General features: G+C 37.5%; 1 protein-coding gene across 3 annotated transcripts in view; it reads left to right on the top strand.

Annotated features, from left to right (window-relative positions):
• Positions 1–25,726, top strand: part of RASGEF1B (RasGEF domain family member 1B) — a 559,901-nt gene that overhangs the window by 169,275 nt on the left and 364,900 nt on the right. For all 3 annotated transcript variants that reach the window (XM_041759001.1, XM_041759002.1, XM_041759003.1), the window contains one exon: positions 25,389–25,442. In XM_041759001.1, coding sequence (XP_041614935.1) covers positions 25,389–25,442 — 54 coding nt within the window. The remainder of the gene's footprint in view (positions 1–25,388; positions 25,443–25,726) is intronic.

Genomic DNA, 25,726 nt, shown 5'->3' with positions numbered 1-25,726 from the left:
AGGATGCAAAAGAGTGTAAATTTTCACATTTATAATCACATTTGGAAATGACTTTGCTGTTTGCAGAATCTTTTGAAATAAAATAATAAAGGGCATTATAAGGGAACTGGATTAGAGGTCTGAATATCTTTTTTCTAGCTGCCTTGCCTAATTTCTCATACAACTTAGTCCCTGGTACAAAGTAGCTACTCCTAGGCTCATATAAGCTTTGTTTTTTGGTTTGTTTTGTTTTGTTTTGTTTTTAAACTTCTCTAAAGGAGGGAGCAAGTTTCAATAATTTGACACTTATAAAACTTCTCTACATGCAAAATAAGTTGCCAACAGTGATATAATGACAATATTTGAGATTAGCTGTCAAAAGTAATGTTAAGTGCCCTAGTGTAGGGAAAGTAATTGACTAAGGCAGATGTGAACATGACTTAACTACAGATGAGCCTGAGGTCTTCTGAGGACTTCTAAGTTCTGCTTCTACTCATGGTAAAGTTCAGTTGGGTCATATAGATAACTTGGGTACCTGATTGTCATCCCCTTGAGGATATGAAGAGACTTTATGCTACTGGACTTGTTCATAGACTGTATGTGCTATTGTTTTGTTCTCAGGCCTCCCAAAGGGTCTGGCTTTCACCTCACCCCTACTTCACTCCTCACAGTTTTACATTAATGCCCTATACATTTTATACTGTATTCATCACTCTGAAGTCCTTTGGAGTAGTAATGGTTTAATCCTATTTTTAAAAAAGATTTTATTTATATATTTGAGAGAGAGAGAGAGAGCGTGCAAGAGCACAAGCAGGGGGAGGGGCAGATGAAGAGGGAGAGAAGCAGATTCCCTGATGAACAGGGAGCTCACCTCCTGGCTTCATCCTAGGACCCTGAGATTATGACCTGAGCCGAAGGCAGCCTCTTAACTGACTGAGCCACCCAGGTGCCCCAATCCTATTTTTGAAAGCACTTCTATAAATTTCTATGTTGATTATATCAAGATGATTTTGACCATGATCAACCACCTTAAATCAACCACCTTAACTAGCCATTTTCCAAAAATTAAGGAGCTGTAAAGATACATATGTACATACACAAAAAGATACATATATACATACAGGGCCAGACAAATGCATTCTCCCTGTTACTCTCTGAGGTTTTAGGTCACAAACTATTCTACTGTTTCCAGGTCTTCTGGATGGGAGTATGTATGACACCTTTTCCCAAAGTAGGTGACTGAAAATGTGGTCTACTACTCCCCCAGCCTCTTTCTTGAGTTTTACTCTGTAATATTGCATCCATCTTGGTGGTCAGGGGAAGCAAGGAAAGAAGTGAACATGCCTCTAGCTGGTTTGGCACAGAAAGACTAAGGCAACTTTTATAGAACTCATTTATCTTGGGTTTAATCCTACTTCCAGCTTGCCTTTCTAAGGTAGGGATATGAAGATGATGAAGGAAGATGAGTAAAAGAAGGGGCTGAAGAATGGTACCCTTGCTGTGGAGCATCCAATAGGAAGAAGGCAGGAGGGATAATCCTAAAACAAGTTAGGATTCTAAATTGCCACATCAACCAGAAGGCCTTTAAGCTTTGTCATACCCAAAACTTCACCTTTTATAACCCAATACTATCCTTGTCTCCACCATACCCATCACATGCTCTTCTTGGGAGTGGAAGTAGGAAAATGGAGGAGAGCCTTGGGCTCCTTTTAGAGATCAGCATTTGTTTATTTGTTCATTCAACACATATTAATATTCATTGAGTACTTTTTTGTATAGCCATTGTTCTAGACACTGTGTGAAGATATATGGCGAGTATGAAAGAGAGATTGAAAGAAATCCAAATTTTGATTATCTATGGGTTTATACAGAATAAAAAATCTCAATCACTCTGATATAGTTAATCTTTCTGATGCACAAGTGTTATATACATGTGAGTAGTTTCTATACCAGCAACCAATGAGATTTTAGAGTCATTTACTCCTTTCCTTCTATATATTTTAAAAGAATTTATTAATATATTGTATTTAATTACTAAAGATTGGCAAGTTATCTAGGTCCATTTTCATTCTGTTTTAAGAAGTTGTTTGGGAGGCATAACAATCTATTGTCTTGGCAGATTGCTTAAACTGGCTTTATGGTTTTTTGTCTTCTGAAAGCCAGGGTGAAGAGTGCCAGGTTATTTGGCAAGATTTCTGTCCCACTGTGCAATCAGACAGACATATGCTGAGCTGTGGAATAAACCCAAATCTTTTCTTGGACGAGGGACTTATGGGCCCTCTGAGGATGTTGGTCATGGTCACTATCATATTTGAAGAACTTTATATTGAAGATCTGCTAGTACATTGGTAAGATGGTAAACTTGTGGCTTTCTCTTGGGAGCAGATTTGAGCCATTCTGACTGAATGTGGAGTTTCTGGATTGCTGGTAAATTAGCTAGAGATTACCAACATAGGGATGTCCCCATGCTGGTATTTGGCCAGAGGAGCTTGGCACCAAAGAAGGCCTTCCTGGCCAGCCCCTGTGAACAAACTGGCCTAGAGTCTGACAGTGGGAATTGATAATAAGCCAAGGCTAAGGTGCATCTTTTGGAGAACATGTGAAGTCTTGTTTTTACTTATCTTGTTTTTATTTCTTTTTATAATAATTTGTTTATAGTTATAATTGAATAATAATTTCTTTATAAATTTCTCTATTAATAATTACACTTGAATTCAGCTAATCTGTTCTTCTATTATACTTTCTAAGTGAAATTATCAGTTAATTCTAAAGAAAGAATTGGTATAGTATTCCTTTTGTTTTCAGTTAAATTTAAGAAGTTAAACTGGATCTTTGGGCAATTTAGGAAGTTGCATACACTTCTGATGGTGGGATTTGGAAATCTCTTACTAAGTCCTAGGAGTAAAGAATCTTGTAGGAATAACTGAAGGTGAAAATGTGAAATTAATGACCAAATCTACCATCTGATAGCAAGTTTCTTTCCCCTGTAGTGAACTTCTTTGTAAAGATGGAGAAGTTGAACAGCAACCTGTTGCTCTCTTTACTTAACTAATTAAAAAGTCTTGATTCCTCCTTGGTGAAATGGGGAGATTTCCAACAAGAGAGTAAAGTTTGCAGTGTTGGCATGGGATGTTGGAAGCTGGACAGTTCCATCACCCAGATCAACCTGGTCCAATCTTTTTGCAATGTTTTCCATATTTTAATAGCTTAATGTGTCTCTTGAATGCATATTTATTTAACTCATATTTGGCTTTCTTTTTCTAGGTCTTCATTTTTGTCTTTATTTCAGGTTTTCATGATATTGCATTATATGAAGACATGACTCCCATGTGTCTCATTTAATTTTTTCTCCAGTTATAAATTCTGTTTTCTCTAGCAGAGATCAATGAATTTTGCTCTAAATTTCAAATGAGAATAGCTTTTATTTTTTAGTAACTAGCTATGAGCTCTATGACATAGGGGTATTCTTTTAAATTATGTTGTCATTTGAATAGGTTGTACTGCTGTGTTGAAAGACGATTGGCTCTGAATTAGTATGATTGCCTATTTTCAGACTGCATTCTTGAAAATGTGCATGAAAGATGATCAGTGGACTTCAAAAATTTCAAGATGTCATAGGGGGTGTGGGGAGCTAGTGCTAGAGAGCTGAAATATATCCAAAAGTCCTAATTGCTTCTACTCTTTTAGATACTATCTTCATTGATCTATTTATCTTATTTCATGTTACATTCTTTAATTATTTTCTTTCTCATTGAACGTATAACTGACAAGCCTAAGTCTTATCATTTCCGGGCTAAAGCCGGGATTTGTCACTTTTGATAAAGCTAAAATTTGCTTTTTTTTTTTGAATCCCAAAACATATTTATCTCCATAGATTCTCCTTTTATGAGTTTCATTGAAGTTCAGTAGTTTAATTTATAGAGGTCAGACACATTTCTTGTTATGTTTATTCTTAGAAATGTATCTATTCATGTAATGTCTGGGATATAAGAAATCTATTGACTTTTCTACTCTGCTAAATTAAAAAAAATATATTTATTTATTTTAGAGAGAGAGAGAGAGTGAGAAAGAGCATGAATAGGGTGAGGAACAGAGGGAGAAGCAGACTCCCTGCTGAGCTGGGAGCCCGATGCAGGATGCAGGACTCGATCCCAGGATTCCGGGATCATGACCTGACCTGAAGGCAGATACTTAATCCACTGAGCCACTTAGGCACCCAAATTCTATTAAATTTTTTAATGAGTTCTTAGAACTGTTGATTTTTCTAAGCAGACATGTGATCTGCAAACAGTGACATTTTTGTCTTTGTTTCTAATATTTATTGTTCTCATTTCTTTTCATATTACATTGGCTTTTAGTATAACATTAAATAGTAATTACAGTGGGTATTTTATCTATGTCTTTTGTCTCATGATTTTGATGAGATTTTTATTTCTTGTTGCTAATTTTAGCATATGAATGAGTTTTTGTTGCCTTTTGGTTAAAAATGGGGCAAAAAATAGAAATGAAATACTCAAATAATTGCACATAAAAAATACTATGACAGAGCAAAGATGGTGTCGCTGCTGAAATTGAACTGGTGGTCAGTAAGTGGCTTTGCTGTACAGTAGCCTGAAATGGTCCCTGGGCAGTTTATGTTCAAAAGCCTACTTTGGGATAGAAAACATTTTTTTTGATATATTTATGAAAGTGTGAGTTTTATCAAAGTTTGAAGTTCACTATCTTCATATAATAAATATGGCTGTGATTGTTAAAAATATGATCCAAATTTTTTTAAAAAATTGCTGGGATTAGACCACTAATGATCTGAAATCATAGAGGGTACAACTCCCTTCCTCATTACCTCATAAACAAAAATTTGAATGTGATTTTATGATAGTCTATGGATTTAGACCAAAGTAAGTAGAAGTATAAAATAAAGAGGGTGTTGAATAAGAAGAATATGCTTACCCAGAGAATTAAGCTTCTTTCATGCAGTTAAATTTTGAGGCTCTTTAAATTAGACTCAATTACATAGAAATACAGAGAACCAAGCACCAAAGTACTCTCTATTAAGAAAATAATCTCATGATAACAAAAAAGCAAGATCTAGAAATACTAAAAGATAACTTTGTAGAAATTTATTTGAAGAAGCTTAAAACTTTTTTCTCCCTGAAGTGGCTATATGTTTTGTTTTTCTTCTTGTTTTTTGGTAAACTATAATGCAATAATATATTAAAAGTAACTCTTTGGAAGAGGTTGACTGAGAATTCCTCTGGGATGTCTTTAGGGGATCAGTGGAAAATCAAATACATTTGTAGTAGGTTGGGACCTCATGGCTGGCTAGCTAGTCCAGTGCCCCGAGGGCAGTCACCAGCATTCCTTATGATATCTGCAAAGATATGTGATAATCTCTGGCTTGGTCAAAGCCACTGTTCTTCTCTTAGGGTGTTTGATTTGAAGTATGTGACAGAACAAGAAGATATGTTTCCAGGTAGGTTCCACCCTCTAGCTTTGACCCCATTAATTCCTTTGTGTGTAATATCCAGTGGTCCAGTCAAACTGGATTAGTAGCTGTTCCCCAACACTGCCACCATTCTTTACACCTCTGAGCCTTTGCTCTTGTCTGTTATATCTGTCCAAAATTACTTTTCTAGCTTTTTCATCTATCTTACTCCAACTCAGTGTTGAAAGGATAGCTTTTAAAAATTCTTCACTTGTCTCTTCTCTCTTCCTACTCCTTTGCCACCAACCAAACACAAAACCAACAAAATCAAATTCTTTCTGAGTTTCCTTGTGCTTTTTGCTTCTATGTTACATTCTAATTTGTATAGCAATTATTGTACATTTTGGTATCTCTACCAAACTATAAACTCATCAAGGAAGCAAAAAAGTATCTTACTCATTCATTTTTTTCATTTTGTATTCTCTGCCTTCTCTGTCCTCACTTTTCACTGTACTGTGCATGTAGTAGATATTCAAACTAATATTAAATTATCTTGAAGATAAATTTCACCATTACAATGAAATAAGATCACTGTACATGGCATGCACCATTTAAAACTCTCTGAAAAGGGGGTTAAATAAAAGAAGGTAAAAAGGTCAAGGGACTTTTTCTTTTTTTTTATTAAGTTTTTATTAATTCTGGTATAATTTACATACCGTATTACATTAGTTTCAGGTGTATAATATAGTGATTCAACAATTCTATACATTACTCAATGCTCATCATAGTAAGTATACTCTTTAATCCCCATTGCCATCTCACCCCTCCCCCCACCCATCTTCCCTCTGATAACAACCAATTTGTTCTCTGTAGTTGAGTCTGTTCCTTGATTTGTCTTTCTCTTTTTTCCCCTTTTGCTAATTTGCTAATTTGCAGAATTTGTTTCTTAAATTCCACATGAAAAAAATCATATGGAATTTGTCTTTCTGACTGACTTATTTTGCTTAGCATTATACTCTCTAGCTCCATCCATGTTATTGAAATAGCAAGACTTCATTCTTCTTATGGCTGAATAATATTCCATTCTGTGGAATACACCACTCGTTATTTATCCGTTCATCTGTTGATGTACATTTGAACTGCTTCCATAATTTGGCTATTGTAAATAATGCTACAATAAGTAGGGATGCATATATCTTTTTGAATTAGTGCTTTTGTATTGTTTGGGTAAATACCCTATAGTGGAATTAGTGGATCATATGGTGATTCAGTTTTTAATTTTATGAGGAACCTCCATACTGTTTCCCGCAGTGGCTGCACCAGTTTACAATCCCACCATCAGTACATGAGGGTTCATTTTTCTCCACATCCTCACCAACACTTGTTTCTTAAATTTTTGATTTCAGACATTCTGACAGGTATGAAGTGATATCATTGTAGTTTCAATTTGCATTTCCCTTATGATTAGTGCTATTGAGCATCTTTTCATGTGTCTGTTAGCCATCTGCATGTCTTTTTTGAAAAATGTCTGTTCATGTTTTCTGCCTACTCTAAAGTTGGATTCTTTGATTTTTGGATGTTGAGAAAGCTTTTTTTCCTTGACGTTTTTTAAACCAAAATTATGATGGTAGTATACCTACCATCATAATAAAGTAAAACAGTATTGGCTGTTTAATGTCAGATTCCCTGGAAACACACTCCAATATGGAGAGATTTGTGTACAAGGAATTTACTGGGAAGTGTGGGATAGGACCAACACCTGTGGAAGGAAGGCAGGAAGTAAGCAGGACTGGGCAGTTCTAACATAGACCTTAGCTGGTCCCGTGGAGGGCTCTGGAGTGAGCTCAAAGTTGTTCCATTTTGAGACAAAAGTATCATGTCTTTATATCACCATGTTGAACCTTATTGGAAAGGGGTTGGTGACCTTGGCTAAGATGACATTTTTTGGGGTAAAGGCAACTAGAGACTAGAGAGTGACTTGGCTGAGAACGATTGCTGCCAACATTCCTAGTAGCTGGGGAATGAGTGCCTCAGTTCTGAAGAGGGAATCTGGATGACATACCATGGCACTATTTTCTATACCAACAGGATTGGGATACTGGTTGGTTAATTAAAAAATTCAGTTAAAGAGGAGAATCATAAAAAACAATGCATATAGCCATAAATTATTTCAACTTAAAATATATCAATGTGTATTAATTTGCCAATCTTTTAATTACAGGAATAAGGCCTTTATTTGAGTGCAGACTCTCTGGTTGATGTCTTATATCTTTTACAAGAGACATAAAATCATTGTGTAAAAGATTTAGAGATACTTTGAAGTGTCTTTTATATATAATTTGAAAGCAATATTTTTAGTGATTTGCCTTTATTATGTCTTGGTTTTAAATTTTGATTTTATATCTTGTTATAGTCTAAATGCACATATATTTTAAATTATCACATAGTTCTATAAACTTTGTAGTTAAAAATAGCACCCCTCTCTACCTTTAAGCCTACTCTCCATAGGCAACAACTTCAACTCTCTTTTTCTCATCTGGATTTATCTCTACATGCATCTCTATGTTTATATTATTATTTTTGTTTTGATTTTTCAGTTTGGATAATTTCCATTGATGTCTGTTATAGAAATTGATGATTTAGTTTTCTGTATCCTTACTGTGTCTGACTTCCTGGCCTCATTCTTCAACATACACTTTCCCCCTTGTCTTCCAAGTGTGGCTATGTTCTAAAATTGTGGTTATATTATTGAGCCAATGTTACTATAACTTATAGTTAAACCATGTAGTATGTATGTTTGCATTTACTTTTCTGTGTAACTCTTATTTATTTATTTATTTTTGAAATTGGTAATTACCAAAAGCTCTTTATGTTTCAATCTTTTCAACTGTAAAATGGGGAAAATCACTGTACCACCTCATTGGGTAGTCACAACTATATAATTGTTCAACACTAGTTTTCATTGACTTTGCTTTTTATGCATCAGTCCCTAATTCATCTCATACTTTCTGACAACTGTAAATATCCTTTTAATATACTTCACCATGTATTAATTGCTGAGTGAATAACTGTTGAAAGATATGCATAGCCAATACTTTAATCTGCACTTTATGAACAGCAAAGTAATTTAATTGAAAGAACAATGCATTTGGAATTGGGAGGCCTCTGTTCAAGGCCTGATTCTGCCTCAACCCAGTTGTATGACCTTGGGCTAGCATGTTTGATCATAGCTCTATAATCTGCAAGTGAGAGAATTGGATTAGATAACCCGTAGGGTATCTTCTAGCTCTGTAATTCTATTAATGAAATAAAGGATTGCAGAAAATACCAAACTATATACAATGTAAAACGGTAATGATATTAACTTCCACCACTTCTAGCAGAAGACCTCCAGAAGACATCTTAATAGCCTGTTAGGCAAGATTATGGAGACATCACGCACACTGTGGATAAAGGAGAATTTTGCTTAGTCATTCTGTCCCAGCAATGGTCTTACCCAACTTGGGACACCAGGTTGTAGTTTGAGAGAGCCACCGCTAAATGTCGCTGTAGGTTACATAACAGTGGGCGGGAGAGCTCTAGGTGTCCGTCTATAAGGCACAGAGCTACCAGATAGTCTCCTTACATATTTAGAACTACGTACTTGAAATACTTAAACATAAGGAAACACTAAGATGGAAATTAACTATGATTTTATAAAGCAGATGGTAAAACCTTCTAAAATGCCCTTACTTCTTCCATTTGCCTTTTTCCTCATAAGCTATTTCTGTATATCTAGTTACTTGTGTAAACTGGGTAAATTGGCATTTAAAGGAACTCCCAACTGAGCAATGGCTTGACAGTTTGGCCTATACATTCATGATTTTTTTTTCCCTTTAAGATAAAGACAGTAAACCTCAGAGGGAAATATGGAATTTTCTGTTTCCTGGTTCTTGCTTCTGTTTTATCTCCAAGCTCATCTGGAATCCTAGGCACTTACTGTATTTCATTGATTTTATAAAAATATGTGCATATTTTAACATTAACATTTTCATATTTTAACATTTCTGAAACTATAACGCTTCATATAATGAATGGCAACATATAATTAGAGGCATTTTTTCTTTTATAGTGATGTCTTATAATCAATGATGTCTTATGTGATAAAATACTGTATCTGCTATTATGGTATACCCATCTTAATTTGTTAGAGTTTAGTGCTCTTTCAAAATTTGTTTGATAGATAAACTTTCTTTTCTAGTCCAATTTTTTTTTTTAAAAAGGCTCAGAGTGGAAGAGAGAACAACATTTACTCAATGTCTGCCAGGTGTTTGAGCTAAGTGCATATATAATCATATTTAATCCTCACCATGCTGTGAAGTGGGGTTTTTTGTTTGTTTTCATTACGCAGTCAAGGAAACTTACATTTTATAGTAAAGGAGGCCTAGAAAGTTCAGTAACTTGTACAGAGTCGTACTGCTACAATGGGTCACTATTCAAAACAGTGTATTTATGTATTTTGACTACAAATCTTATACTTTTACTGCAATATTGATCAGACTGATATTTTGCAGTACACTGCTTCTCTTTAACAGCCTGTAGAACTCAGCTCTCTTTGAACAATGTACATTTGTCCTCTGGCAGCCTTTTAAAAATGTTGAGATATCCAATTAAACAATATAGCAATAGTTTTTCTGAACTCCAGCCTCAATCTTTGTGATCAAAAGGATGAAATGAGACTTGATGTCCCTGAAAAGTGAATCATTTCTCTGTTGTGCCCTGGGCTGCCTGGAGTAAACAGTGTCCCTACAGCATGGGGCATAGCACAACTCATTCAGGGTATTTGGGTTTCCTTCATCTTCTGACAGATCACTCTAGGAAATGGTTTTCAAAAATGCCTTGGGGGGGAGGGGGGAAAAGGCCCAGAAAGCTGGTTTATCTGCTTAAAAATATGGTTTCGATCAGATTTCACAAGTGTCCTGGAGATCCATGTCCTTGATCGGAAGGATTTAATTGGTCTTTTTTAACTTCCAAGGGGCAAGACTGAAAAAACATAGCAAATTCCTTTCAAAGGTTTTTGCTGTGACAGTCCCTTGTATGTAAATGACACTCACTGGTAAAGTCACAAAGGACAAGAGAACAAAAGCAGTTACTGGTCATCATTATATTTGCAGTGTCCTGGGGTAGCTAACTTTTCAATTCCCTGCAACTCTCAGAAATTGCTGAAATATGTTCTCTTCTAATTCCCTACTTCATGTCCTGAAGGCCATTTGTTGTCTATAGACTGTACTTTTGTTTTCCATTTTTAATCCTCTTTATTTCAAGTTCTCCTCATTTGTAAATCTAAAAACAAAACATTAGCAATCTGTTGGAGGGACTGTTCCATTCATTTGTCTAGGAATTTGTCATTAAAATACTTCTTTTATATCAGCAACTTGGGGTCTTATGATGATAAATAACTATTTGGCCTATTTTGCAATGATTTCCCAAATAGAGGGCATATGATTATAGCATATACAAGATATAATAACCAAAAAGTCAAGATTGCTAAGAGATGAGTTGATCCCAATTTGCTTAAAATTTCTATGCCTTTAAAGAGATGTACTATTTGCTGAAGCAATTTTGAAATGATGTATTTAACTTTCCATCTCTTAAAGGAGGTAATGACTCTATTATATGTTATCTGGGTGAAAACCATTGGATAAAACCTATTTTCACCTATTCAGAGCCTTCTATCCATCTTTGTAGTGATGGCTCTGGCAAGGAAGGCCAAGTGACAGCCATGAGGCTTTCATTTTATGTCAAGTTCTTGGATCTTCCCTGTGAAACTGTTGAGTTATAGGGGCATATGTGGCAAAACACAAGAATAGAAATCATGCAGTATCTTCCTGAACACTAAAATAAGGGGCATATTTCAATCCTTATGTGATTTCTTGACCCAGTTTCACTCATTTATTTAACCATTCATCTCTTCAATTGTTCAACAAAAAATATTTATTGAGTACTAGCTATGTTTCATGCTCTGTGCCATATACTGGCACTGACATAGTTCCTGCCTTTGAGGAACTAATATTCTATGAGGGATGTAGACAGGTACACATTTAAAGTATACTGTGATAAGCAGTCTCACAGTGATTAGTATGGTATGAGGTGGGGGCACATAGAATGGGAGTCTAGTTCTGATTTGGAAGATCAGGGATCCCTGGGTGGCGCAGCGGTTTGGCGCCTGCCTTTGGCCCAGGGCGCGATCCTGGAGACCCGGGATCGAATCCCACGTCGGACTCCCGGTGTATGGAGCCTGCTTCTCCCTCTGCCTATGTCTCTGCCTCTCTCTCTCTCTCTCTCTCTGTATGACTATCATAAATAAATAATAAAAAAAATTTTTTTTTTAAAAAAAAAAAAGGAAGATCAAGGAGTTTCTTTGAGGAAGTGCTTTCCTACATTTCTTTTAGGAAATGCTATTCTATGACAACACTCTGGCTCTTCTCCTCTGACTGATTTTTCTTAAATTTCTTTAGCTGGTTCTTTTCTCTCTTCATCTTAAGAAATATCACCTTATAATCACATATTCTCCTAGGTGCTCTCAATGATAACTGTGGCTTCAACTCCTCTTATACACAGTTGGTGCCTCACTACAACTAGTCTTAGACTATTAGAAAGCTTTATGACTTGAGAGTTTCCTGTAGTCAAGTCAATAGAATGTGATGGGTAAGGAAGAGAGAAGAGTCAGAAAAGACATTGAGATTTGTGATTGAAAGAGGGAGTATGATGGTCTCATCATTAAGCAATATATGAACAATTGGTGACAGTTTTTCAGGAGGGGAATACCTGTGTTCGGTTTTGGACTAACTCGCAGTTAGAGATGCTCGTGGGACATTCCAGTGAAGATACTTAATGGCAATAGGTATTTAATAAAATAATGATTTTGAAGCTTGGGAGAGGGATCAGGGATGAATATACACATTTAGAATGATCATCATATACTAGTAGTTGAAGCCACAGAAGTAGATGGACTATGCTCATATTCAACAAATAAAAAAATTTTTTGTACCAGCCATTGTGACATTTAGAATAGGAATATGAATATGGCATGGCCTCTGCTTCCAAAGAAGAGGCATGGGGCATAATCAAATAAATGCATTATAGTGGGCTGAAGGTTGTTATAGAAATATGTACAAAGTTCAGAAGTGTTTCAAAGTAAAAAGAAATCACATAGGAAGGAAGGAAGACATGGAAGAGAAGAAAACTAGGGTCAGAACTCAGTAGAACTTCTCCAAAGACTGTGTATGGAAAGCTTCACAGATTTGCTTCTCATCTCTCAAGGCACATCTCACTCATCAAAATCCTCCTAGCAGAATCCAGCCTAATGCCTGCAACATAAGTGCTCAGTAATGTTTGTTGAATAAATGGGTCCAGGGTAGTTGGAAAGAAATGAAAACAAAAATGAAACAAGGGATTTCCCCACGCCCTGGGGAACACTTTAATCATCTCTTATTAGCCTTTAACTTGGAGAGCTTGTGAAGGTAGAACTCCAAATAAACTCTCTGAAGAAATGAAGATGCATCAGTTCAGAACGACAAGGACTGCATCTGGCAGTGTTCTAATTATGAAATGTGCTTTTGGCAAGCTAGATCTTTTATTATTATTTCTGGTGTACAGTAAAATTGTATAGCCATTGATTTTTTTTGTCAAACCATCATTTACAGTGTCTGAGATAATGGTGCATTACCTTTCATTTATTAATGACAGTGTTGGGCTTTTAAACAGGAACCCATCACGTTGGGCCTTGTACCTTCCCTTCTTGTTGTGTGTCTGTTTAAATGATTTGTAATAGTAATTATGAAAATGTCTTTCTTTTCTTGACCTTCCTCCTCCTCACCCTCCAAATTTACACGTTAGTATTTCATCAGCTTGGATTACAAATTAACAAATTACAAAACATTGGTTTTCTTTTCTTTTTCCTTTTTTGAAGATGGATATATTTAGCTATATATTAGCACGTGGAATTACTATGAAAAAGGGAAAGAAAGAAAGACATTGTGTTAAAACCTTATGAAAAAAGATATCCCTTACCTCTCCACTAGTCAGAACCCCTCCAAAAGTTGAACACCTTTAATTTCATTGCCCAAGGCAGGTACCAGCTTAATCCCCATCTTTCCTGAGAAGTTTGAAGGAGGGAATCTTATCAAGCACCTACAACTATACTTCACAGCATAAGTCATTATCCATTTAGTTTAACCAGCAGCATGAAGATTTGCCAGCTAATAATAATCTGAAGATTGTTCAAGGGAGGAAAGGTTGATCCTTCCTCTCTCTCCCAGCCACTTGTTCTGTGGAGGCCAGGCTTCAAGTAATTTTATAGCTTTTCCCTTACTTCCCCATTCACCATTATGGGCTTAGTGGCACAAATATAGCCCTATCAGTGGGTATTTGTGAAGTCTGTAGAGTAGATGTGGCTGGAGACAGAGCTAGAGAAGAATTCCAGAGTTCTCAGAAATAATAATAATAATAGTACTCTTTATTGAGCACACATCCTGTTAAATTCTTGCAAAATACTCTAAGGTAAACAGTCTCACTCCTATTTTACAGATGAGGAATTGTTCAGAGAATTTAAGTGATGTGTCCCAGTCCCCATGACAAGGGGCAGAGCTAGGATTTGGGCCCATTCTCTTTCCATTAAGCTGCCCTGCACCCATGAGGGTCAGCTCTGGCCTCACCATTCTTTTATGTGAGAGTCTTTTAGAAGAAAGTATCACATTGCTAAGAGAGATGTAACAACCATGGCTCTCTTTTCTGTTCTTAGGAAGGCAGGTAGTGAGGTGCTAGGGTGGAGGTGGGAATGGGGAGGAATGCAACAGGGAGGATGAAAGTATAGATATTGGTAGCAACCAGTATATTGTCGGCTGAGGTTGTAGATTCTCTTCTGTTCACTTCAAACATGAGTATGAGAAGTCGGGAACTGAGAAAAAGCTTAGTGACAACACTTCTCTCTACATCCAGGAAATACATAGTCTTAGGGATGAAGGATAACTGGAATAATTAATTTGGAGTAAAAAACCCCTACTTTCTATGACCATGGTGAGTTATGCTAGTAATTTGGAAGGGTATGTTCTTGGCTCCTCAAGGGCATGATTCAGTTCCAGGGAAGTCTGCAGCCCTGTGGACTGTGAGCAAAGTGGTATTTCCTCCTGTGAACTATTTTCTTTGTTCCTTGGTGCTCTCTTTGGCTTTACCTTGTGCCAGACCTGAAAATCTGGAGCTGTCAGCTCAAGACCAGTCCCTGCAGAGCACAGTGGCAATGTTCCAATTCCTTATGGTGGTGAGTGTGAAGATGATTCTGCATGGAGGGTAATATTTATGGCTTTGTCAGCTGTTGGCACTATAGAAATGGGCTCAAGATGGTCAGAGGAGCTTTGGTGGATGATGAATGTTTGTTTAGAGTGATCATCTGGGGAACTGAGTTACAGTACAGCCTTTCAGCAGCAAACTGTCCTAGTCCAGAACATTCCCTAGAAGAAGAAATTCTTGGTTCAGCCATAGCCCAGGATCAAATATGACCAAAAATGATGAACATTTGCCTTGGACTTGCTGTTTACCTCGGAAAGTCCATCTGCTCACAGATTTGTGTGTGGTATGCATCTCCTTGTCCATTTCCCTGATATATCTGAAGATATAATTGAAGGTAATTGAAGGGGCTTATACCTTTGTGTCAACCCTGCCCTGTCTCCATGACTCAGTCAGTTGATCATCACCCTGACCTTAATGTTAATATTTATTTCTGAAGAGTAAGACAGAGTAAATATATCCAAATATCAATGCTATTATGTAAACAAAGTATTTTGAAGTATATGATTTTCATCTCATCCTCCCCATAACCTTCTATGTGGGTAGAGAGAAGTCTATTTTGTTCTTTTAAAAAAATTTTTTTTTTTAATTTTTTAAATTAAAAAAATTACTTTTATTTTTTTTTCAAAAAAAGATTTATTTATTTACTAGAGAGAGAGAGAGCATGCAAGAGTGAGTGGGGGAAAGGGCAGAGGGAGAGAATATCCAAGTAGACTCCTGCTGAGCACAGAGCCTGACACTGGGCTTGATCTCAGACCCATGAGATCAGGACCTGAGCCAAAATCAAGAGTCAGTTGCTTAACCTGTGAGCCATCCAGGTGCCTCCTTATGTTCTCTTGAAGATGGAAACCACTTGGTTATGAAAATAGTAATTAGCGGAATCAGGACTAGAGTCAGGTAGATCTCTACCCAAAGACAAACAAAATATAGTTTGCGGGACAAATCTGGCCCACTGTCTGTTTTTGAATAATCTGCAAGCTAAGAGTGGTTTTCACATTTTTAAATATTTGAAAAAAAAAAGCAAAACATGAAAATTATATGTAATTCAAATTTCAGTGTCTATAAAATAAAGTTGTGTTGGAACACAGCCATACATATTCATTTATGTATTTTCTGTGACTTCCTTCATACTGCAGTGATACAGTTGAGTTGTGACAGAGGCCTTATGGCTCACGGACTCTAACATGTTTACTATCTGCCCCTCTCTAGGAAAGGCTTGTCAATCACTGTTATAATTGATTAGTAGATAGAGATCCTGGTACATACTATGGCATTAGATTGCTAGGGCTACTGCAAAAAGCATAAACTGGGTGGCTTAAAACAATGGAATTTTATTGTGTCACAGTTCTATAGGCTAGAAGTTCAAAATCAAGGGTCAGCAGGGCCGTGTTCTCTCTAAGACTCTGGGTAGAATCCTTCCTTGCCTCTACCTAGCTTTGGGTGGTGACCAACAATCCTTGGTGTTCCTGTTTGCATCTGCATCCATCTGGTCTCTGTCTCCATTTGGCTGTCTTTACCTCATCGTCCCTCTGTGCTTGTTTGTGTCCAAACTCACCCTAATAGCTTCATCTTAACTGGATCATCTGTAAAGGCCCTATTTCCAAATAAGGTCACATTTTTAGGTACGAGGGGTCAGGACATCAGCATCTCTTTTTGGGAGACACAATTCAACTCGTAACACTTTTCTCACTATGATGTATTGTCTCCACATTAGCATTACTCTTCCTTCTCTCCCTGCCTCAATCCCTTTGTTCCTCCTTCCCCACTTTTTCCTTCCTCTTGCCTCCCTCGTCTTATTCACTATACATTCAGCAATCATTTATGAAGTCCCTACTGTGTCCTTATTCTTACGCTCATTACTGTACTTAAAGTATAGGATGCAAAGATGATAAAGAGTGGGCCTCTGGCCTCCATGAGCTTACAGTGCAATGTGGATCAAGTCCTCTCAAGGGATTTGTATAAGGGACAGTAGAGATCAAGATTTGGAGGGATCTTAAGGATCTAAGTTCCCAAATATCGAGTAATAATCTTTCAAAATAACTGATGTACTCCAGGTATTTAAAGTGTCACAGTTACTGACTCAAAAATTATAGATACTAAGAGACATAGAATTTTAGTGTTGAGTTTCCTTACTATTCTTTTAAAGTCAAAATGTACAGAAATATTCTGCTCCTCTTATTTGTTCCTTTTAGCATCTAGTAGGTCAGATTAGGATATTCTGCTCTGGGAAGAACAATGAGATGACCCTGAGTAGGGACTTCTAGCCTTGTTATATTGATAGCTTTAGGGAAGTCTGGTCTGCAGCTTTGTGAGATGAAGCTCAATACCACTCAGTGGATGTTGTTTGTCTCAATATGTTGTATTTTGTTGGTCTTCATTGAGGCTCTTTGTTGCTCTGCTCTCTCCTCCTGGCACTAATTGGCCACATTCAAATACTGTCATGAAGTGCAAGAAATGTGTTCTGACAGCTTCTCCTCCCCTTGCCCCAAAGTGTACCATCTCATAGGATCCTCCTGGCTAGGGTCAGGGGTGTGGGGATGCAGCTAAGGGAGGGAGTCTGTCCTGTTCATGGTGGTTCTGGCTGGGGCTATTTGTGGACAGCAGCCTCGGGTCGTCCCATTGTTTTACTCTGTGCTTGTTGTTGTGCTCTGTGCTATTTGCAAACCATGGAATTCCTTCTGCTCTCTGCACATTCAGAGCTTCCTACTGGTTATCTGCCCCAAAGATGCTAATCTGGTGGAAACATCAAAGATCCATTCCCTGGAAGAAGGAGGAACTGGTACTAAAAAATAATACCTCTTCTCCCAATGGTGTTCTCTTTCTCGAGTTCGTAGCTGCTGCCAATCTTATCTTTGCATTTGGACTTTATATATACATTTCTCAGTTTCTGTTCCACCTAGCCCTTTTAAGAGAGCTTTAAGAAAATTTCTTTTCTATGATTCTCTTTTATGTAATCTCTTTTATTTTTTAAAAAAGATTTTATTTATTTATTCATGAGAGACACAGAGAGAGGGAGAGAGAGAGAGGCGCAGAGACACAGGCAGAGGGAGAAGCAGGCTCCATGCAGGGAGCCTGATGTGGGACTGGATCCCAGGACCCCGGGATCATACCCTGGGCCGAAGGCAGGCACTAAACCGCTGAGCCACCCAAGGATCCCCTAATCTCTTTTATATAATTCACTATTAATGCAAAGGCTCATTAGCTTTTATAAATGATGCTGAGTAAGAAAAAATTGGTGTTTGTCAGTAAAGAAACCTTGACGTTGGTATCATCAGACTAGAGAAACCTCACTTTGTTAGTTTTTAAATGAATTTCTTGAGCTATGATGATCCTAGAGTACAGTTCTCATAGCACAATTCTACCCTAGAAATACTTCCAAGGGCCAGTGACCTGAGTCTTGGTTTGACAACTTACTAGTTAAGAAAACTTGGGCAAGTCACTTAAACTTTTTATTTCTTGGTGTCCTACAATGAGATTAATAACACTACCTTATAGTTTTGTTTGGAAGTTGAAGTGAAACAATGTATGTTAAGAGGCTTTTGAAATTGGAAGTTTCATGTAAATATCAGAAGCAATTAATATCGTCACTAATTGTCACTAATACTTATGGAAATTCAAAGACACTTCTTCCTTTCTTGTGAGATGGTAAAAGGCATAGTTATCACTGTTGTTTACTTCCTTTGGGTATAGCCAACCACTGATTCTTGAGGGATGGTTCCCAGACCTGGATCATCAACCTTAGAATGTGTTAGAAATGCAAATTGTTGGGCCCTCCTCCATATTTCTACATCAGAACCTCCGGGAGGTGGGGCCCAGCAACTAGTTTAACAAGACCTCCAGGTGATTTTCGTGCCACTAATGTTTGAGACCCCCTGGCTTAGACAAAGTTATACCTAACTGGCTATGTGTAAGCTCTGACTTTTAAAAATCCAACTTTCCTTTCAGACATGGAAGGGATTCTGAAAAAACATAAATGTGTGCACTTGATTGAGTTGCCATCATTCGTTGACCCCACAACATACCTATCAGCTAGGTGTCCCATTTTCAGCATTGACATAGATCCTAGGATCTATGGGTTCTGGAAGCATCACTTTTGTTAAACACAAATTTGTCAGATTATGGCAGGGACCCAGTGAGGGTTTTAAGGTGCTTCCTCTCACATGGGATAATAACAGTTGAATGAAATGGATATAAACTATTTAATGAAATTCAATAGAACTGCGCTGAGCTTGATTCCTATTTTTGCTACCCCTGAATATCAGGTGTTGTCTTTCCTCAAACAGTCTTTAGTCTTTCCCACTTGAACACTCACCTATTAATGAGCCTGAACCCCACCCCTGAGGGGGCTCTGCCAGGTGTCAGAAAAAGCCAAGTGCTCTGTTGTACACCCTGTATTTTCCCGTCATGTTCAAGGATTGCAGCTCTGCCATGGCTGTCACGACAGACAGGTGGTCAGTAGTTACGTGGGTAAAATGAAAACCAGAGCTATAAACTTAATTAAGCTGGAGGACAGAAAATGGTGGGGAAAACATTAGGGAAATCATGGTGCTATTGTGTTGATCCACAAGGGCAGAGGCACATGGAAGGTATTTAGTAAGTATTGAATGAATGAAAGAGCAATGAATTTCGTGTTTGGGAGCAAACCTGCCTGTTTAACTTAAGAGCATCTATCTTATCCCAAATGAACAGACATTATGCCTTGATTGAGTGAACTATTAGATATGTTTAGTTTTAAATGCAGACATAAATAGATTTGATCTTTCCATGGTTTGAATTTCCTCCCATCAGCTTTCCCTTAATTATCCACAAGTGTTCCAAACCTTCATTAGCTAAATAGGATGCAGATGATGGTCATTAGTCTGGGATATAAATCCTGCTGGCACATTCAATGGCTTTTCACTTGGTTAATTGAAATTTTCAGTATTCATGGACTACAAGAAAACACTGTAATTTTATCATTTATTCAGGGGTATAATTTTTTTCCTTTAGCTGGTTGTGTTTTATAATCATGCACTTAAAAAATATGAATGCCACATTTTGCCTGGAGGGATGCCACTATTTGCAGTGTGCATGTATCAATACTAGTTTGCTAAACCATGAAGACCAAATGGAAATTTATACTTTGTCTAGAAATCCTAAAATTGGCCGACGGTAATGTCTAAGAAAGCATCCAAGTAGTGTGCACTTTTGGGACCCATCGATTCAATGTGTAAATCACTTCCAAATTGTTAGTAATACGAGTAGGTCTAGTTCTGACATCTACCAATGAGTAAGAAGTCATCCAATGTGTCTGTGCAGTAAAAATGGCAGGAATCAAATGGAGATGCCTTATGCAGGCGTTATTCCTTTAAATGGTACTTAGCTTTCTACTGTATTTAACCATTTATCAAAACTAGCTGGCCTATTTGGTGGTGTTTGGCTGAGCATGAAACACACACACATACACACACGTACACACGTAAAGGAACAACTGATACTTGAAATAAAATTTTGTAACTTTATCATCTATCTCAGAGATTCAGTTTCTGAATTCCTCAGTTTTTATAATCCAGTACTTTAACAATTCCATTTTAATCAAGTGTCATATATTTGCTGTTTTTAAAATATAAATCTTAGTTGTAGACATTACATGGAAGAAACTAGCTCAGAGAGTTAGAGCCTATCTGTTTCTGTTTCTTTTTCTAAACCTAATTTAGTGGGACTGAGACAACACTGTAATAACTCTCAGAGGTAAACTCTCTCTTAAAAAGGAGTATTGAACATATGGAGTCTCTTTTCAGTGCTCAGTTTGCAAACCACTCCAACCAGTGAGAATGGAGTAAGCAGCTGCCCAGCGGAGTCTGTTTCTGTATTTCACACTGGATGAGCCATCAGTCTTGCTGATCCTCCATTTGGGTTACCAGATCAAGGCCTCATTAGTGCCAGTGTTTCATCCCAAGTCATTCTTCCTTCTGGGTTGCTTTTGCCTTTCTGGCCACTTGGAATATTTCTGTTTATGATCATTAATGTTAATTTAAGGAAGATGTGTTTAACTACCCCAGTCTTCTAAATAGACCATTATTTAATATCTCTCAAAATCAGATGTAGAGACATTTTATAAGTTATGCTTTTGTGGATACCTGTAAAATGCTCTCCAAGCTCTGTAGGTAATCGAGAGCTGACCATGTTATTCAGTCAAATGTTCTTTCCTCAGAGGATGGAGGCAAGAAATAGGCAGTATGCTCATTGATTTCTAAATGATGTGCCTGATAAGATCAAGCCTATTTTCTTCAAATTAGCCAGGTTCTCAAGACCTAAAAGGACATGAATATGGGTTTCCTAATTTCCTAATGAGGAATTCAAGACCGTATGGCCATCCATCCATCTGAAGCTCACAAGAGGTCTGTAAAGAAGGGACATTAGAACCAAGCACCTTAGACTCCTGAGCAAGTGGCCCATTTATTTGTCTAGAAATTCTATCATAAAAGATTAACAAACTCAAAGTTCTAATAAGGGATCATGTTCAACTAGAATAAATCAGTCATAACCAGTATCTGCCTTCAACAAATTGTGTCAAAGTAAAGTATATTGTAGTGGACGCAGCAGTGCTCCACACAGATGTCCCTGTTGCTAGGAAAGCAGCTGGCTGACTACTCTCAGCTGACAGCCCTCTCAGGAAATTGCCCCTGGCTGAAAATAGTCATCTTGCCCAGGGTCATGCCTTTCCAGGGCAGCTCTGAGCTCCACCCCAGCAGGGTACAAGTCGATCCTAGTTCAGCGCTTCCCGTTTGGTGGACTGAGACCTTTGTGATTTGTACCAGGGCCCAACTTCTTCCTGTGCTTGGTCCTGGGCCCTTCCCTTTCCTTCCACAAGTGGAGTTACTGAGAGCAGCCCCTAATAAACCTCCTGTATGCTAATCTCCATCTCACAGTCTGCTTTTTAGGGAGCCTCATGTGACCTATGTTTTTAGAGCTTTCCCATTACCATGAGTGTCCAACGTCCTTTTTGTGTAAGTCTTCATTTCTCTCTCATCAAAATCTGTTTTTGAAATTTTCAGAAAACTTAAAAAATCCAAAGCAAAAAATCTGCTTGTAGAAAAAGATCTGATAAACTCATTCCTTCTAAGTTGTAACAGACTAACAGTTACAATACATGACATTTTCAATTGCCCTCTTTACACTGACTCTTATATCCTAGTATTCCTCGAGGGTTTGTCTATGATGATTCAAAGCCTGATGTGAAAAAACAGAGCTCTAGTAAGTGAAATTTCAGGTATCAGTATATAAATGAACAACAGTAGGACCTCACCTTTCTAGATCCATTTGGCAAGGTGCTACACCTTCTATGTATAATACTGTTCACCCCATGCTGGTCACTTTGCCAACAGGATTAGAAATCAGTGCTCTAAAAAGTCATTGTGCACCATTGTGCTTGCACTCCTTTGACAAATGCAGCATCATGCAAACTTTGGTGGAGGAGACTTGTTAGGGGTTTCCTCTTTAGTACAAAAATATTGATGCAATAGTCAAGAAGGTCACAGTGTGGATAAGTCACCATGTTTTGAGCCTTTCATTTCCAGTAATTAAAGTGAACATGTTATTGGAAGGTTTAGAAAGCCCACCCAAAGTCATTTACAATAGCTGTAATTAGGAAACTGGAATGCCAGTTCAAGCCTTTTGAAGGGAACGCAATGAGACCAACAGAGCGTTTAAGTAAAATCCCCTTAGAAAATGGCCAAATTAAAGATACAAACTCTCATTGACCCATCCCATATCTCTTTCATACTCATTCCAGGTACTGAGATTTCACTGTACATTTGTCCTTTAGCTCAAGTGGTTCCTTTCTATAAATGTAACATTTAGAGCTACTTGTATTCATTTTTTTTAGTGAAGCCCATTTATCTCACCTATCTCCTCCAAACATGTTTTTCAGGTCACCTGAGACTATTTTCGAAGGTTGAATAGTATTGTTTAATATAGAAGATCATTTCCCCTGAGGCTAGGGCACTAATATCACGTGTTCCTTAATTTACTTTTCCTGGTGGTGTATCTTAAACTTACTTAAAATGCAATAGTAGATATACCTGGCAACAGCAAAGGATAAGATGACATGGAACTTCTAGACTACATCCATTCCTGTTAACGTGGGCTGCTATTTGTCAGGGTTGAAATTAGGTCAGTGGGTTTGATTATGTTAAGATGAATGGGTCACATGCCCTCATTTTCTTTGAGCAAAGATGGCTGTTTCTTTTGTGAGAACTATTTTTTTTCTTTTTCCTAGTAACTGTTAGGTTTGTTTTTGTGAACTTTTCTTCTTGCCCTTCTTTTTTGACTTTTGCTTTTCCTCTTTTCTTCCACTGCTTAAGATTTCTCCCTTCTTTCCCTTTTCTACTTTTTTAAAAAAGAAATTTTAATTATTCATTTGAGAGAGGGGAGAGAAAGTGCACAAGCTAGGGGTGGGGAGGGGCAGAGGAAGAAGCAGACTCTCCGATGAGCAGGAAGCCTGACTCAGGACTCCGTGCCAGGACTCTGAGATCATGACCTGAGCCAAAGGCAGACACTTAACCATCTGAGCCATCCAGGTGCCCCATCCCTTTTCCATCTTTTAAAAAATATTTATTTATTTATTTACTTGTTTTAGAGAGAGAGAGAGAGAGAGAGAGTACACAAGCATGGGTAGAGGCAGAGGGAGAGGCAGGATCCCAGCTGAGCAGGGAGTCCAATGTGGGGCTTGATCCCAGGACCCCGGGTTCATGACCCGAGCCAAAGGTGGTTGCCCAACCAGCTGAGCCACCCAGACACCCCCCCCCCCTTTTTCCACTTTTAATTAAAACTTTCTAGATAACTTATATCTTCCTTCACAAACAAAATAAAAACACAAAAACTGACAGCAAACCATATTTCAAGATCATACCAATCTAAACCTTGAACTTATTTTTTTCATTAAGTATGCTTTTAAAAATGTATATCCACATCTGTGTTTTCTGTCTTTTAATGCTGCATTACTACTTTGGACCATAATATATGCTGGCTCCAATTTTTAACTATCTCTAGTGCTTATCCTAAAACAAAGCAAAATCCTAGGTGAGGTGATAGATATTTTTATGTTATGCGAGGAGAGAGGGTGAGAATGTTTGTGTATATTACGTCTTTAAGCCATACGAAAGTCTTTGTTTATTTTACATTTCTTTTGTGGCTTTGACCCTATTCAACCAAAATAAAATTATTGCTATAAATATGTATATATGTATGTACACACAATATATATATTATGCATTGCATATATATGCATTGCATATATAATGAATGTTTACTGCAGCATAGTTTGTAATACCAAACAGAAGTAGACAAACAAAAAGCAGTAACAAAAGAACCAAAACCTGGAAGCTACCAAGTGCCCATCAATAAAGGAAAGCATACATGCATGGGATATTGGCATGTATGCATTGTCATGTGGCTATTAGAAGAATGAGCCGATCTATATGAACTGACCTGGAAAGCTGCTGATACTATATTCTTAAGTAGGATGATATAATCTCAAGAAAGAAAGAAATTTCTATATGTGCATATGTAATATAATACAGATAATTAATACATGTCATGTAATTACATATAATGTAATATGTATCTGGGTAAACATTGAGAAAGTTTGGAAAGATGAACACAGATTTTTTGGGAGGGGAGAGTGCGTGCACATGCGTGTGAGAGCAGGGGGTAGGGGCAGAGAGAGGAGAGAGAGAATCTTAAGCAGTCTCCATGCCCAGCGGAGAGCCCAACACCAGGCTCCATCTCATGACCCTGAGATCATGACCTGAGTAGAAATGAAGAGTTGGATGTTTAACTGACTGAGCCACTCAGGCACCCCAGATCAATTATTATTGATTACCTCAAAAGGATAGATCAAAAAGGAGATTGACACATTAAGAATATATATTTTGTAATTAAAGAAAAAGTGGACAGGTTTACTGAAAAAATTTCAACACCATTTATGTGGTTGACCATAGATTCATTTAACTCTTTATAGGATAGTCCAAAAGCAGCAAACTTGTGTATAAATCCCAGCTGACCTTGCATGCTAAAATGCCTTTTTAGTGGTTCATGAGGCTAGGAAAGTACATACGAAAATATGTAAAAAGCAGATCACATGGAGAACAAGTGTGCTAAAGAAAGTAGAGATCAGATGATAAGATCTGGTACTGCTGTTCAGATTCACAAATCTCTTAAATGAGGAGACGCTCCACCTCATCACTCAGGCTCATAATAAATTCCACTTGAGTGACCTGGTATTTGACATTTTGCACATGTCTCTTGAAGAGAAAGAAAGAGTACTGTGTGTGGTTGGAAAGGTGGGTTCTAGTTTCAGACTTCTTGGCTTTGATTCCTCACCTCTTTCCAAGGTATGTGATTTTTGACAATTAACTGAATTGTGCTGCAGATACCTTGTTTGTGAAATAATGATAAATAAGAGTCCTTATCTCACTCTCATTGTTGCCCCATAATGAATGTTCCAATTTGGGTAGGGTGGCAGTGGAAGCAGTGAAGGGCAGGCAGTTTTTAAAATCCAGAGATATCAATGGAGTCATAAGAAATGATGCCCACCATGGATTAGAAATGAACAGTGCAGAGTCAATATCATTACACTTAGATGATTCTAATGTGTTGCTACTTTCCTCTTTTATAGACCACCATTTTCAGCACATTGGCCAGCGAAAAGCCCTTATCTGACTGCAAAAAGGTAAGTCAGTCTCTAGAATTTCTAACTTGCTGTCAGAGTACTAACTGGCTTCAGAGTTGATGACATTCAGTTGAAAAGCTAAAGCTACAGGATCAATGAGAATGTTCTGGTGACATGTAGCTCTCTTTCTTCAGAGATGGAAATTTGAATGGTTCTCTTTAAGGGTGTGGAAAACTCTGTTATCATTTGACAGCATTTTGTTATACAGTAGCTCTGGTTGCATTTATTTCTATCTTACTATTATCTGACATTTTATTCTGCAAGATGAGCATCAAGGCAGTCCA

Source organism: Vulpes lagopus, chromosome 6 (assembly GCF_018345385.1).
Source record: "Vulpes lagopus strain Blue_001 chromosome 6, ASM1834538v1, whole genome shotgun sequence".
Lineage (NCBI taxonomy): Eukaryota > Metazoa > Chordata > Mammalia > Carnivora > Canidae > Vulpes > Vulpes lagopus.
This window is presented reverse-complemented; position numbering and strand designations above follow the sequence as displayed.